The 16144-nt window shown below is 44.2% G+C and overlaps 1 protein-coding gene across 22 annotated transcripts in view; it reads right to left on the reverse strand.

Moving 5' to 3' along the window:
* The window catches only part of OBSCN (obscurin, cytoskeletal calmodulin and titin-interacting RhoGEF), a 287341-nt gene that overhangs the window by 254434 nt on the left and 16763 nt on the right, over nucleotides 1-16144 (reverse strand). For all 22 annotated transcript variants that reach the window (XR_008309945.1, XM_053262303.1, XM_053262302.1 and 19 more), the window contains exons 3-4: nucleotides 14438-14707; nucleotides 2707-2967 (exon numbers count right to left, since the gene is read on the reverse strand). Coding sequence is in view for 21 of the 22 variants with exons in the window: in XM_053262303.1 (XP_053118278.1) it covers nucleotides 2707-2967; nucleotides 14438-14707 (531 nt within the window). In the remaining variant the exon portion in view is untranslated. The remainder of the gene's footprint in view (nucleotides 1-2706; nucleotides 2968-14437; nucleotides 14708-16144) is intronic.

Consider the following 16144-nt stretch of genomic DNA (forward strand, 5'->3'; position numbering starts at 1 on the left):
TTATTTAGCATCAGATTGCTAAATAGCAAACAGTTTGTTCCCCAGCATTAAGGAAATAAAACTAAGCAAGAAATGACTGTATCTACTATGATATTGTTGTTATTTATTCATCTATATCTCTCTTATGTGCATGAGTGTGCAGAGTGGCTTGTACGTATGATACCAACCAAATTAAATTAAAATATTAAAGCTAAACCATAGTGGTAAAATATTAAATAATAATTTTGAACAACAGATTGTTTCCTTAGCACAGCAGCTCAGAGTTAAAAATCAAAACCTTGTTAAAACAAAGAAGTCTTTAAAAGGCACCTAAAAACACCAAGAGAGGAGACAGATCTCCATGCAGAGGATGTTCCGCAATCTTGGGGGCACCACCACCAAGACCCGATCTCTCATACACATCGGTCTCACCTCTCACATGAGTGGGACAGAAAGACAGGCCCCTGATGCTAACATTAAGTACTATGAGGCAGGCTCATGTAGGAGCAAGTGGTTCTGGTGGCCTTCTCGTCACAGCACATTTAGGGCTTTAAAAGGCCAATACTAGCCAGTATTCTCTATTGAGTCCAAAAACAAATAGGCAACCAGAGAAGACGAAATAAAAATGGAGTTCTGTGTGTTGATCTTTGGGCACCAGATAACAATCTGCAGCTGCATTCTGAGCCAGGGCGCTTTCCAGATTACACCCTGCAATGGGGTCACAATGAATCTCTGAAGTGTGCTTCCACACTTCCTGTGTTGTTATACCACAGTTCCTACGCTGACAGCAGGGTGTCGTTCCTCTTTCCAATGCCTTGTTTCGAATTTAATTGCTGCGATATAGTGCTATGATGTCGTATATCCGGTGTTAAAATGTTGCTGTTTTTTTCAGGTTGTTAGTTTTTGCAAGACTGCTCCCCCTGCTGTTTACATTTTGAAAGCGATTTGCCTGAACAGAAGCATTTTGCTACTGTTGAGCGGCTAATCTGGAAAGGGCCCAGCTGAACTATTTTTAAAGCGTCAAGAGCATTGCAAGAGTTCAGCCTTGAAGCAACTAGGGCACAGAAAACTGATGCCAGATCCTAACGCAGGGCTGGGGAACAGCAGCAGCGGGCACCTCCAGCTTGGCATCCTCCCTTCCATGGGCTTCTCCAGACAGTCATCTTCCCATTCTGAGCCCCTCCCTACATCACCATACTGCCGGTACACTCAATCAGACCAATGGTCCTTCTGGCTCAGTGATCTGTATAGCAAGACTGGTCAGCCAGATACTGAAGGTCATTGTGGCTGAAGATTATGGGAGTTGTAGTCCCACAACATTTGGGGACCCAAGGTTGAGAACCCCTGAAATCTAAACATATGTTAAATCACAGTGGCACCAGTAATGACACAGTGTGGTCTTCCTTATGCATATGTAAAGGGCACCTTATTGATCTGGTTTCTGAGCCTAGACAGACAGGACAGGAGTCCTTTTGTATATCTTACTCTAGCTGCAAAACCTTTGACAAATCACTTCTTCACTTGCTTCTAGTCTATAGTCCTAAAAGAGATGAAACAAGACTATACACCTTTAATGCAAAACCTGCAAGGATAAATCGCATGCATAAACGGCGTTTGTTTCTTGAGAATGAAAGGCGCATTCCAACAACCCTAACACAGCAGAGGCTTTAAAGGCAATCCCTGTTGACTTCATGCCATGTACCTTCATGAAGTACATGGACAGGTTACTCTTGCAGCAGTGTGCAGAAAACCAAACCGTGTCAAGTTCGATGCATGCCATTGTAATTCTGGTTCACGTGGCTGCCTCAGCCCTCGACAGCTGCAACTAAATGCCTCAAAACTGGGACTGCCAAGAAGGGATTGGCCCACAAGCCTTCCATCTAAGCTGCTCCAACCCAAGAGATGTTCCAAGGGACTAACAAGGCACTTTTCTAATAGAGCCATTAAACCTGGTAAGACACAAAGAGTAAAAATACTGAACCTTGGCTTGATACACTGTCCGTCCTTAGCTACCCACAAAAATATATACATCAGTGTCACAAGATACGCTGTCATCTTCCCTGGATCTTTAATGGGAAGGCCAGTGGTCCAGAATGCCTGCCAATTTAACATCCAGCTCAGGTTCAGTAGATTGGCTATATACTGAAATCAGATCTCAGGGCCTTACCCTTCACAAATTAAGCTTACTAGCATGCAGACAGAGGCACTGTCCTCTTTCACTGGATTCCTTGGTGCAAGCTCATTTCATTCGTTATGAGAGGCAAATAGCATAAACAGCAGCTGCTTGAGTCATTGTTTCCTGTGGTCAACTAATGAGTTTTGCTTGTTAGAAACAGTAGCAATGATTAGATTACGTCATCTCGAAAATCAGTACAACGAACCATTCCCAGACAAAAAATAACAGGTTGAGCTGTTGTATGTGTAACTTAACCTATGTCTATAATTAGCCCATTTATTCCTGGGACAAGACAGGCAAGCTTTTTTCCTGCTGAGGCAGGGGTTCCCATCCTTGATTCCTCAGAAGTGCTGGGCATCTGGGAGTTGTAGTCCAACAACTGAGAAATTAAGCAAGTTGTAGTCCAACAGCATCTGGGGACCCAAGGTTGAGAAGAACCTTTGCAATAGTCATCTCACTCTTGCCCTGGCCTAAAAGGCAGGCAAGGCTCAACGCGGAGCAATCAAATACTTTGCGGGTTTTGCACAAGAGAAGAAGAAAGAGCAACTCACCAGATACCGTAAACTGAGTGGATGTTCTGCACTCATCAGCCACAAATACAATCTCACCCGAATCCTCCATTTTGCAGTCTCGGATTATCATGCTGTATTCTTTGCCAGATGAGGTGATGACGATTCGGCTGTTGGGTTTCAATTCTTCCTTGTTCTTCAGCCACCGGAATTTCTGGCACTTGTTTTCCAGTTCCACACAGAATATAGCAGTGTCTTTTACACTGACAGCAGTCTTTCTGGGCAATTTCTTGATAATATTTCCTTACAGGGGAAGAAATGAAAATGAGCATTTATCAGGGACTAAACATAACATTGCTTTTATTGCTTCAGCTAAATCAGATATAGAGTAAACAAATCTAAGCATGCAAGTTCCAAAGCTGAGCCCTGCATAACCTTTCATTAAATTATTCTTACTAATGAAATTTGGTGAGTGCCTGTGTTTGTGTTTAATTGTGTAGGGAAAGCCTGTTCAGTGTGAGAGCCTTTGCAAGAATTCAATGACATCCAAGATGACCCTAATTTGAATGTGACAGATTAGAAGATACCTCGAAAATATTAATCATGCATTTAATTTTTTGTAGATTTTTTTATTGCACCATGGTTATGAACACTGCTAAAACATATATTTGCATCCTTCTATCTAATTATTGGTGAGATTAAATTCTGAGCAAGCTTTAGGGCCTAATGAAGACCAGTGGAGCAGATCTACCCTTCATATCCCTTCTCCCTTCCCATTGCGGCTGTGGGAAGGTAAGTTTGGGGGAAAGGAGAAGAAATTGAGTCAGCTTGGGCAGAGCAGCTTGTAATGAGCCTAGCTTATTTATGAATGGAACCAAAATGTAAAGGGACTGACTTAGATTGCAATGAGCTTGATATTTCTGCACTGGGGGAGGTCAGTTACTGAAGCCTCTCATTTCTGAGATTCTTCTCTATTTATTTATGGTTCGCACACCATGAGGAGTAACACAACACTCTTCTTCCCTCAAAAGAGTCATGTTTGGTGAAATCACGGGAATATCCAGAGCTGAGCTTGGTCCTACATCCTAGAGGGCAAAAAGCCACTTTCGCTGTGGTAGCCAGAGGCGACCCTTCCGTGAGACGGGGGAAGGCACTCACCTCAGGAGAGGGTGCAAGAGGCAGCAAGCCACCACAGGCACCACTCCGTGGGCCTCCCTGCTGTCACCACCATCTGTTCTCACCCACTGAGGCAAGCTGTTTCCCCTCCTTGCCTCACTGGGGCACCTCTCTTTTTTCCTTCCCCACCCCCATCCTCACCACTGCCCAACAACATGACCTAGGAAAGGCCCTGATGCCATTCCTGGTTTGCTGGCATCATTTGAGAGTGTTTGCGTTCCATGACTGCTATTTCAGTAGCATGGCCTGAGAATGCTAAGCAGCTGCCTACAGATGGCGGCAGGGAGCATAAAACTGCCCTTCAACTCAGGCAGCAAATTGTCCTGGATCACTGCAGTACATTGCAAGGAGGAAGACCTTGGCCAACTCCTGCAACCTATTACTTTAATTTGTCCCTCGTAACTGTGAGCACGAAGGACAGCCCAAGTGGCAGAGTCCATTGGCCTTGGACCTGGGATTCAAAGCCCTTCCTCAGCCATGAAGTTCACTGGGAGTTACTGGGCCATTCACCATTTCTCAGCCTGACCCTCCTCAAAGGATTGTTGAAAGGAGAGAATGAGGGAGAGAAATAATATATATCTTTGAAATAAGTGTGGGATAAAAAATATAATGCTTTAAGGCATATGGTTACTGCCAAGCCACAGGGGTCCTCTCTTCACAGGACCCTGAGCAGGAACTCTGTAGGTGACAGCTGTGGGAAAAGACGGCTCAGTTCCTGTCTTTCAAGTCAAGCCCTAAAGTAGCAAGGCAAAAGAGTGGATGTGATGAGAGTATGAGGCAGTGGTCACTTGTGAAGCAGACCACATCAGCTTGGTTTGCTAAACCCTTTGGGGCAAACTGAGCAATCACCCTTCCTAGCCGTTGCTTGCTAACAGAAGCTGAGCGATACAGGCGCTGGACAGGCCTCTGCAATCCGGATTCCTTCTCTCCACTTAATTTGTTCAGGGAGTGGCATAATTACACGCAAGTCTAATGTTACAGAAATTGCTTCACAAGACCCTGCATGACCTTTAGTTGGAGCAAGCATGCCTCACTGATTACTTGCGGCTAGAAGGATGGATCATGCATTTCTGCTCCATCATGCACCTGCCTCCCTTCCTTCTCTGCACCCCACAGATATAGTAAGTGTGAAATACAAAAAATCTTAGTGAGGTGCCACATGTCCCCTTCCAGCAGACTCCACACCTACACTAAGGCCCCATCTGCCGTAAGCACCCATCAATATGTCAAGTACTGGGGTGTTGCTGCTGCTCCTGCTGCTGCTACTACTACACCACTTGTCCACAGAAGGTTCCAAAGTGGTTTACCAAGAAAAATAAACAATTAATAAATAAGGTGGTTCCCTGTCCCCAAACTAAAAACTAAAGATTATGGGAAGAGGTAGACTGGCTTTGCACCGGGACAGCCCATCTCCTAACAGATGACTCCAGGAACATCACCTGTAGCCATAGCCTTCATGCCCTTGTCCAGCTATTTCCCCCACCTCCAAATGGCGAACCCATTTGGCCCCATCATTTCACCTTGTGAACCCATAGCCAGTTCACCATGTCAAGTTTTCTAGTAACTCTGCCTGCCACGTCTAGATCTGCCTTCCCCCTCCCAGATCACAGGTATACCTGCACCAGGGAGATGTGGGATGTTCTGCTGAAATTATCTTCCCCCTTAAACTGAGCTCAGTAGATTTTAGGGCCACCTGATTCAAAAGGACATTGAAGCCATGGGTGTAGCATCCATTGGGCAAACAGGGACAAATGGGGCCCCCAAGCAGGCTGCCCTGCTGCCACCCCTCCCCTGCCCCACCGCCACCAACCCTGTCCCATCACTATTTCTTATCTGTTGGCCTCAGGGGGGCGGGGGTGAGCCGAGCGAGGCAGGCCACCCCCCCTAGTGGCGGTGCCAGGCTATGGACATCGCAAAGCACGATCTGATGTCATGGGCATGCAGCATTCATATTCAAACTGCACAGGCGTGCAGGCTGGCCAAAGAGACCCACCAGCCACAGCGCCTACTGCCACCATAGGGGGTAGTGGCCTGCCCCGCTCGGCTCACCCCCCACCCCCCAGAGGCCAAGATAAGAAGCAGCGGCAGGGCAGGGGCAGGGGCAGCAGCGGCATCAGGAACAGCCAAGGAGGTAGGAGCAGCAGCCGGGAGATGTTGGTTGCCCCACCCCTTGCTTCTGACATCAGATGCAGGGGGCATGGCTTAGGACACTGGCGCACGTGCGTGCTTTGTACATGTGATTGGGGGGGGGCTGCCCAGATTTTGTCCCCTGGCCCCCAAGGGTCTCAGTACGCCCCTTATTGAAGTCTTGTAATATTCGGATAAGATCAGTTAGGAATGGTGGAATATTCCAGTACCTAACAAAACGATCCACATTTCAGAAGCACTCAGCCATTATGATCAGATTCATTTATGACAATCAAGCATAGATGTACACTCCACATAATCTCTCCACAAACATAGGTTCTCTTAATGCAGAGCATAAACTATATGATACCAAATCAATTCAGACTTGCTTATACTAAGGTGTGTGAGTGATCCGAGGAATTCGTATGGCAGGGCATAGAAAATGGAAGCCAAAGCCAAGACTGGTAGTTGCTGAAGAAAGAGCAGTATTTTTTGTTGTTAAAAAAAGTAGCCTACCCCGTAATTTGAAGGGGGGGGAGTTATGCACCCAAAGTAAAATATTTTCAGCCTGTGTACTTATATCATTGACAGTCAGGGTTTCCAAGAGTCCATATGAAAAAGACATCGACAGCTGCTGATTCTCCCTCACCCTTGTGCAGTATGACTTTTCACTTCTCACTGTTCATTAGTCACTACCTTCAAGAAAGCCCCAGTTTGCCTGTCTTTCATCATTTCTCCCTTGTATCTTCTGTTATCACTGCCTCTCAGGTTTCCCTGCATGTAGTTGAGAACAGGGAGGTAGAAGGTCAAACACCAGATCAAGCTCATGATAAAGTCCTTTGAAGGCCCTGCTTTACATGGCAGATTGGAGTGAGGGGCAGGAGATGATGAACAGGCTGGCTGAGGAGGTGGATTTACAAACCTATGGTGTTTCCTCTGTACAGTTTTGGTCATCATATCTTAAGGAGGACATTGTAGAACTGGAAAAGGGGCAGAAGAGGGCAACCAAGATAATCTGGGGCCTGGAGCACCTACTTCATGAGCCAAGGCTACAGCATCTGGGGCTTTTTAGTTTGGAGAAGAGGCAACTAAGGAGATACATGATAGAGGTGTATAAAATTATACGTGGAGTAGAGAGAGTAGACAGAGATAATTTTTATCCCTCTCTTATAACACTAGAACCAGGAGCCATCCCGTAAAACTGAAGGCTGGGAAATTTAGGACCAACAGAAGGAAATACTTTTTCACACAGTGCATACTCAATCTATGGAATTATCTGCCACGGGATGTGGTGATGGCCACTAGCCTGTATGGCTTTAAAAGAGTCTAAGACAAATTCACAGAGGACAGGTCTATCAATGGCTACTAGTCTGGTGACTATAGGCCACCTCCAGCCTCATAAGAACATCCCTGCTAGGTCAGGCCCAAAGCCCATCCAGTCCAGCAACACAGTGGCCCACCACATGCCTCTGAGAAGCCCACAGGCAAGAGGTGAGGGCATGCCCAATCTCTTGATGCTGCTCCCCTGCAAATGTTATTTAGAGGTATCTTGCCAAGAGGCAAAGACCATTCAAACTCTTTCTTGTGATCCCTGGAACTGTCAAGAACCAGCTGTGTTTCCTCACCCAGGGTTTAGTCATTGTGCAGATGGGACAGTTAAGGAAAACTCAGCCAGCCTTTCTATGGGGTGTACACCTGCACTAGAAATTATCTGACTGCACATTTCACCACTGCCTGACATCCGAGTGCTCCATTAATGATAAACCATGGACCTCAGGAAGCAACTTTTATGAGATCTTCCCAGCTGCTCATGTTTGTGACAGAAATTGCCAGGAATCCCTTCCTACTCCCACATGGCATCCGCACACACCCTCCTAGTTCAAGGTCTAGATATATTTGATAATCATTTTCCACTGCAAAGATGGCAACATGATGTAGGATGGTAAAAGTATTCAAGTTGCAGAAGGGGTGGTAGCAAGATGAGCATTTAATGGGTTGGAACCAGAGAACATTTGTCATGCTTAAATCCCATTGAAATTAATGGAACTTAACATTAGTCACAACTAACTTGCCTGTTTATTTCAATGGTGCTTCAGCAAAACTAAATTTTTGCTGAAATTTTATCCAATCCAGTGTGACAATATGTTTGCAGGATCTCAAAGGTGTAAGAGAGAAGACACTAACACAATAAACTAATTAATTAATAAACTAAATATTAATTAACTTAATAAATTAAACTGACTATTAAAAAGCTTTTTAAAAATTTAGTATTGTATTTTGTGTTTGTTTTTGTGTGAGTGTTTTATTTCCTTTTTTAGTGTGTTGCGAGTTCATGTGTATTTTTACCTGATGTTTTAATGCTGTGTTGTGAGCCTCCGAGAGAACAATTTGTTATGGAGCATCTAACAAAGTTGTTTATTTTATTATTATTTCTTGTTTACACAGTCAGACAGGTGTTATTGACTGGTTTGTTTTATCCAGATATCGAGTCCTTCCCAAGGACCTGGGATGGCTGGATTTTATTATCAATGTTGTTGCTGTTATTATTATAGATATTCTCACAGAATATAGACTGTTCCCAGTAAAGCTGCTTTTTGTAATTGGCTGATGGTGATTTCTGTGGCCTCTATGATGGTGTTGAGGTGCTCTTCAAGGTGCTTTGGAATTGTACCTAGGGCACCAATTACCACTGGGATTATTTTGGTCTTCTTCTGCCACAGCCTTTCAATTTCAATTTGTAGATCTTTGCATTTTGTTATTTTTTTCTATTTCTTTTTCTTTTATTCTGCTATCCCCTGGTATTGCTATTATTATTATTTCTTGTTTACACAGTCAGACAGGTGTTATTGACTGGTTTGTTTTATCCAGACATCAAGTCCTTCCCAAGGACCTGGGATGATGATATTTTTATTATTATTATTATTATTATTATTATTATTATTATTATTATTATTATTATTATTATTATTATTATGCCAGTGCTGGTTCCATGTACATCAAATCCAGTCTCCTGCTAAGAAACAGGAAGGTTTTCATCTAAGTAAGGGATGATTCAGACATTATCATTAATAACTGGATGTCTTCTTTAATTAATGTTAGCTAAATGTGTGAATGGCCTTCATTTAATAGTTGTATTTCTCGTGATTTCATGGGATTCAAAATATATTTACAACCACCAGACTTGTCATAGCAAGAAAGTGAACTCTATATTAGACCTGAAAATCAATTCAGTAAATTTTGGGAAATATATCTGAATAAACTAACTCTACTAAAACAAGTCCAAAGAACATGGAATTACTTGGGGGTAGAGATGGGTCGACTCTCCAGAGCATGCCTCTGGCTGGCTCGGAAATTATTTCAGTTCTTCCTTCCAAAATCAAAAAGAATTTGGATATTTTGCTGAGCCAATTCAGGTAGGTTCATAAAACAGTACAGCACACCCACTAGTCATAATTCAGTGCTAGAGTAACTGCCTTGCAAGGTCCCAGCTTCAATCCCTGGCATCCCCAGGCAGGGCTGGGAAAGACTCCTGTCTGAAACTTTGAAGAGTTGCTGCCGGTCAGTGTGACAATACTGAGCTAGACAGGCCAGTGGTTTGACTCAGTACGAGGCAGCTGTCTGTGTTGCCTACTAGCCTGCCTGTCAGCCCCATGTGCTTTGCTTACTGCTCTTGATTGCAAGAGAAGCAAAGCTGCCTCACAGGAGGGAGGGGGGCTCTCTTTTTCTTCCCCCCCGCCACCTGCATCACCCTGGCATACTCCGAAGCAGGATGCCATAAGAAAAGTGGCAGTAGTGTTGCTGGGTGGGAACTGCAGATCCTCTTTTCTCCCCTAAGTTGTCACTCTGTCATGTGGAGCACACAGAACAAAGGTATGGTAGCCCTTGGAATTTACAGTCTTTCCAGGGACTCCCCGGGCCTCTCCAATACCTACATGGCAGCACCAGCACTTTTTCCCTCATGGTGTGCTGCTCCAAAGCAAACCGGAGCAATGAGGGGAGGGAAATAAACTCTCCCACCTCTTTGTACAATGCTGCTGATGCCGTTTCTCCCACCAGAAACAGCAAGTAAAGGCCGAGCGGCTGATGGAGAGCCTGGAAGTTATCCAGACATGGCTTCATGCCACAGGGTAGCTGGAGATGTTTAATTCAGGGGATTAGATTTTTAATTCAGGGGATTAAATGGTCCATTTACATAGGGTCAGCTCCTCTCTGCATTCCCTGCAGGTCTTTTTCCTGTGTGTATACCTACAGCTTGCTCCGGGCTTTTTCTCCAACCAATCACATCGCAGAGGAGGAGGTGAGAGACCTTTTGTTTTTGTTTGACAGTCGGCATTCCGCAAGATTGACTAGTCAAAACAACAGAACACTTAACCTGAAGCATTCTCTCAGCAAATGCATCTGCGTGGACGTTCATAGAAACCACTCCCAATTTGGGGTGGGGTTATTTTTGTCCTTACGGCATGCATAACCAGTGAGGGATCCTCTAGGATAATTTATTCATGTGAACAAAATCAATGGGCTCTATTTTTCATGAATTATACCAAAGTTTCCTTTCTTGACTTGCAAAAATGAATACGAAGTTGGAGAGACGCTAGCTTGGGATGACTTTTGGACAATTCACATTTTGACACGGCTTAACTAGTACTAGGGCCAACCTAGAACCATTCCAAACTATGTGAGGCAAGAAAAAAGCCCCTTTGAGCATGTGCAGAATGCCGTTGCAGTCACAACCGAGTCCCGGACTTGAGTCCTGGCACCTCTCATTTTTGCACTGAGTTTCCAACACATGGTGAAAAGCCACCCCATCCCCCCCCCCCACGAACCTTGTACCAGTCCTTTCTTTCAAACGAACCTTGCACCAATCCTGGCACCAATCCTGGCACCAATCCTTTCGTCTCCACCACTTGCCAACACTATTCTCTGAGCCCAACCTGAAATGGATTTTCTAAGTTCACCAAAAAAAATTAACACAGCCAGAAGCAAACATGATCTTCCCCTGCCCAAAGCCTACCTGCCAAAGTTGTGCTCCCTGCACCACAACACTGCCTCCCCATCGCCAGCGAAAGCATGTGTGGCTGGCTCTATTTTGCCCATGCTCCATCCCAGGTAAACACTGCCCAAGCTGCATGATTGATCACAGGTAGTTTCTCCCCGCTCCAGCTTTCAGTTTCCAGCCAGCTTGCTAGGAAAAGGCAGGCTATGGGGGAGGCAGAAGGAAGGCAGCCTTGAAGAAGTACACAGCAGCAAGCAGTACTTCCAATGTCCAAAGCCCTTTGCTATATTGCTCTTATTACAGATTCCGAATGGGCACCGGCTCTCCGTTTAGCCCATTTCAATAACAGCGTGGATTCTTCCCAAGCAAAGCTGTCCACAGCCGGGAAAGCAGACTATAAGGAACACAGCTGGCAAACTCCCCTTCCTTGTGGAAGACCAGTGAGACAAGTCACCAAGCAGCCCCCTCTGCTGACTCTTGGTGTTCTGCAAATCCACTCAGAAAATACTCACACACACACACACACACACACACACACACACACACACACACACGTGAGAGTTTTGAATGGCCCCTCCACACATCACAGAGAAGTGTCAGGGCATACCAGAAACCTTGTTCCCCCCCCCCCTCAAAAGCTGCTGCAAATATAAGGGTTTTTTTTATCCCTGACATAATTCGGGCTAAGCTAGAATGCACAGCCCTAATTCAGGAGAAGCCAGAATTGTGTGTGAACTGGTCCCTGATAGCCCATTGCGACTTCGGGGTAAATCCAGCTGATATGTGAACTCGCACCCTCCATTCCAGAGGAGATGCAAGCTAAAATCTATGTGTGCAAAAGTCCCTGGAGGCAAGGCTAGTAATCCCTCTATAACCTCAGGTTCAGAGAAGAACTCTCAAGGCAATTGAAATTTACACTTCCATGGGAGGGGGGGTGGTCTTGGTTTTTTAAAGTTCTGAAGGTTCTTCTCTGAGCCCTACCTGGGTAAACCTCCCTGACATCTTTACCTGGAGACCATTCATTAGATTTTGGAAGCAGACACACAACAGGTCTGTAACTTCAAAGTATATACCCTCTTTGATGAAGTGGTAAGATCTGCTGTATGTCAGACTCACTTGTAGGGTTCCAGTCTAATCAAAACTGTTTTAAAACTGAGAAATATGAATGAACAAGAAGAGAAAAGGTTATGAATGATGCACGTCTGTTTATAACCCACCAATGGTCAGATGCAATCCGAGGAAAGGACTACACATTATAAATGTGTAATAAAACCCTCATTGTCCACTTCTACTAGATAAATATGCTTTGGAAAGGGGCTGTTTGTTCTGGAGTAGAAAAAGGACAAGAAAGGATTGACTCTTTCCCTGCCCACCATTTTCTCCCTGCAATCTCCCCTGACAAGCTGTTATTTCCCCTATGAAGTTTCAGATGCATTTCTGTGAGGTAGGCCTACATCTGGAACCTTGTGGAGGATGGTGGGCGGGCAAAGAAGCTGGGAGATATTGGAGGAAGAAATTACTGTGGCAGGCAGGAAAAATATTAAACACCCCCTCTCACCCACCATTCTCACCCCCAAGGACACCTGCCTGTTAGAGGCAGAGGCTGGGATTTTATTACATGTGTTTGCATGTTACCAGGAGTCAAACCAAAGCTCAACCAAAGAACCAGTTAAGCTGTCTTTTTCAGTGAATCGGAACTGAATCCAAACCAAAACTCTCTTAGTTGCTTGACTTGAACATGAAATAGAACCAAACCCCTAAATTGGAAAAAAAAATGGTAAGCAGTTCAAATAAATAATTCAATAATCAGATGCTTGGCTTGCAACTGTATGATTAATATGTTGCTTTCCTCTTTTTATTCTGAATTATGTATTTTTTTAAAAAAACACAACTCTTTTAAACATAAAAAATAAGTCGTTCAAAAATAATACGTTTCACAAGTTAAATAGTAATCATTATGTTCATTTTATAGTGTCACATTTGCAATCAAAAGAGTCTGATCTAATTTTATCTGTCTGTCTATCTGTACTTGTACACCACCCCAAACTTCTTTCTCTGGGTGGTTTATAACATAAATAAATTAAAACAGAAATTAAGACCTTAAAAAAATTTAAACCCACTAAGTCTAGTTTATCATTCATTCATTCATTCATTCATTCGATTTCTATACCGCCCTTCTAAAGTTAAAAATCTTGGGTGAATAAATGTGTCTTCAGAGACTTTCTAAAAGTTGTCAGAGATGGGGAGGCTCTTATTTCAGCAGGGAGCACATTCCACAGTCTCAGGGCAGCAACAGAAAAGGCCTGCCCCGGTGTCGGCAGCGGATGAGCTGGTGTCAGCTGCAGATGAACCTCTACGGATGAACTCAGTGGGTGATATGGCTCATAGTGAAGAAGGCATTCTCTCAAATACCCTGGGCCTATGCTGTTTAGAGCTTTATAGGTTATAGCCAGCTCCTTGTATTTTGCCTGGAAACTTATTGGTAGCCAGTGTAATTCTTTTAATATAGGAGTAATATGGTCTATCCATGATGACCAGGAGACCAACCTGGCTGTTGCATTCTGTACCAACTGCAGTTTCTGGACTATATACAAAGGCAGCCCCACATAGAGCACATTACAGTAGTCAAGTCTGGAGATTACCAGCAGATGTTCCACAGTTCTAAGGTCATTTATCCTGAGAAACAGACACTGCATATCAGCCAAAACTGATAGAAAGCACCTCTGGCTACTGCCTCAACCTGAGACATCAGGAAGAGATTTGGATCCAGAAGCACTCCCAGACTGTGTACCTGTTTCTTCTGGGGAAGGGTGACCCCATCCAGAACCAGCAGATCAACAACAAACAACAACAACAATCATCTTTATTTGGTCCATTGATCAGTAAACCAGCAGACCAAAATTGTCAAAAACCCCGCACAATAAATACCTCCATCTTATCTGGATTCAGTCTCAGTTTGTAATCCCTTTTTCAGCCCATCACTGCCTCCAGGCAGGCATTTAAGGAGGCTATGCCTTCACCTGATGATGTTGACATTGAGAAATAGATTTATTATCTATTTCCGCTGTATTAAATTTATCCAGATCAGTTCAAAACTGGGCGAAATGGTCTGAAATGGTTCTTGAACAACTTTTTAAAGTTAGTATGTGAACCAGAACTAAAATGGAGATTTATTTATTTTTAAATTGATGAACCCAAGCTGGAATTCAGCTCTGTAATTTATGTACCTGAAGATCTGTGGACCATTAATAAAATCTAAAATTTGAACTCAGTCTAAATTTGTAATAGTTCAGCTCCCTGCATATAATGATCAGTAGCGCCCTTAAGTTTGTGTTTGCCAGGTAGACAGTATTACACATTACACATTTCTAGCTGCTCTGCTAATGCTTCTCGCAACCTTGAAAGTTGTCAGAAAAGAGTTTGAATTAGAAGATTCTTAAGAGGAAAAGAAATGGTGCACATCTGATTTCCACTTACCTTGGACGCTCAGTTCTGCAATGGTTCTGCTACCTTCTTTCATTTCACAGATATAGACAGCATCATCATCCATGGTAACATTCTGAACGGTGAGCTTCCGATGCGTGCCTTGTTCTTCAATGTTGTACTTCTGGCTCTGCTGAAGTTTCGTCTCTTCCTTGAACCAGGTGGTTTCTGTGCTGACAAGAGGCACCTCGCACTGGAAGGTGGCTGATTCTTTCTCTCGAACTTCCAGATCTCTTAGTTTCGACTTGAAAGGTATTCTCGGTTCTTGAGAACAAAGAAGAGAATCAACACATTGTAAATGAGAGATCACAAAACAAAATGGGGTGAACTGCCCAAGGCAGGGTTTCTCACACGGGTCCCCAGGTGTTGCTGGACTACAAGCTCCCAAAGGCCAGTGTGAATGGGGATGAAGGGAGCTGTAGCCCAACAACATTTGGGAATCCTGGTTTGAGAACCCCTGGCCGAAGGATTGCTCTAAAGAGCCCCATGATTGAACAGTTGGCCCTGTGCAGCCTGAGCCTATTAACCTATGCTCCGCCATACAGCTGTGGTGTGAACACAAAGTCACAACCAGAAGCCTGAGGTTGCCATAGTGTGCAGAGCCACCATCTTCATCCCTTCTCTAGCACTTGGAAAACTAATGAGGCAGTGCCACTGAATGCTCTTTATATCAGTTACAAAATTATATGCAGTGTGGGAAATGGTTCTCTATATTCTGCTCTGCCCAAGTTAACTTTACAAATAATGGAACCAGTCTGCTCCAGAGAATGTAAATCAAAATACAGTTAGAACCTCTATAAAGGTCACTGATACGCCTTTCCTTTGTCAGTACTTCTCTTTGTAATGTACAACTGCTAAAAGTGATCCATCAGAACAGAAGAAAGGGAGTTCTGCCAGATCACACCAAGGGGCCATTTCCTCAAGTGGCCAGCTGGTTGTTTCCAGGAAGTTCACCAAGTGGGTACAATGGCTACAGCCTTCTAGCTTGTCTATCCCCAGTTTGTGGTATTCAGATATTCCATCTAGAATTCACAGGTACTACTAGCTTTTGATAACCCTGACCTCCAAGAATTCCTGCCTAAAGAAAACTAACCTCTGATTCCAAAATTCCAAAACTCTCTTTCATGAGTTTGAGTACTGGGAGCTGAACCCCTGCCAGGAAGTCTCCCAAACACCGTGTATGTTCTGGCCTTTGTATTCTGTCATTCTTCCAAGGAGGTCAAGATTATGTGCATGTGGTTTTCCCATTTTAGCTTCACAACAGCTGTGTTAAGATAAGTCAATAATCATTTTTATTGTATATACCGCCCTTCATCCTAAGACCCAATGGCGGTGAACAAGAAGCTAAACACAATTCAATAAAAAAAGAAAAAACACAGCTATAAGTTTAAAATGAGCAAAGGACAGCTCATTGGCCAAAAGCCTGGATAAAAAAGGGCAGTCTTCACTTTCCTCCTAAAGGCTGGGAGAGATGGTGCCATGTGGGTCTCAACTGAGTGCGGGTTCCACAGCCTGGGGGCAACAGGTGAGAAGGTCCTGACCTGCGTGCTCAACGTACGGGCCTCATCAGCTGTCAGCATGTGGAGCACAGCTCTCCCAGCCGATCAAGTCAAGTGGGTAGATTCAGCTGGGAGCAGATGGCCCTTAAAGTACCCAGGGTCCAAGCCGTGACTTTTAATCATGACATTTCCAAAGACACTT

Source organism: Hemicordylus capensis, chromosome 6 (genome assembly GCF_027244095.1).
Source record: "Hemicordylus capensis ecotype Gifberg chromosome 6, rHemCap1.1.pri, whole genome shotgun sequence".
Taxonomy (NCBI): domain Eukaryota; kingdom Metazoa; phylum Chordata; class Lepidosauria; order Squamata; family Cordylidae; genus Hemicordylus; species Hemicordylus capensis.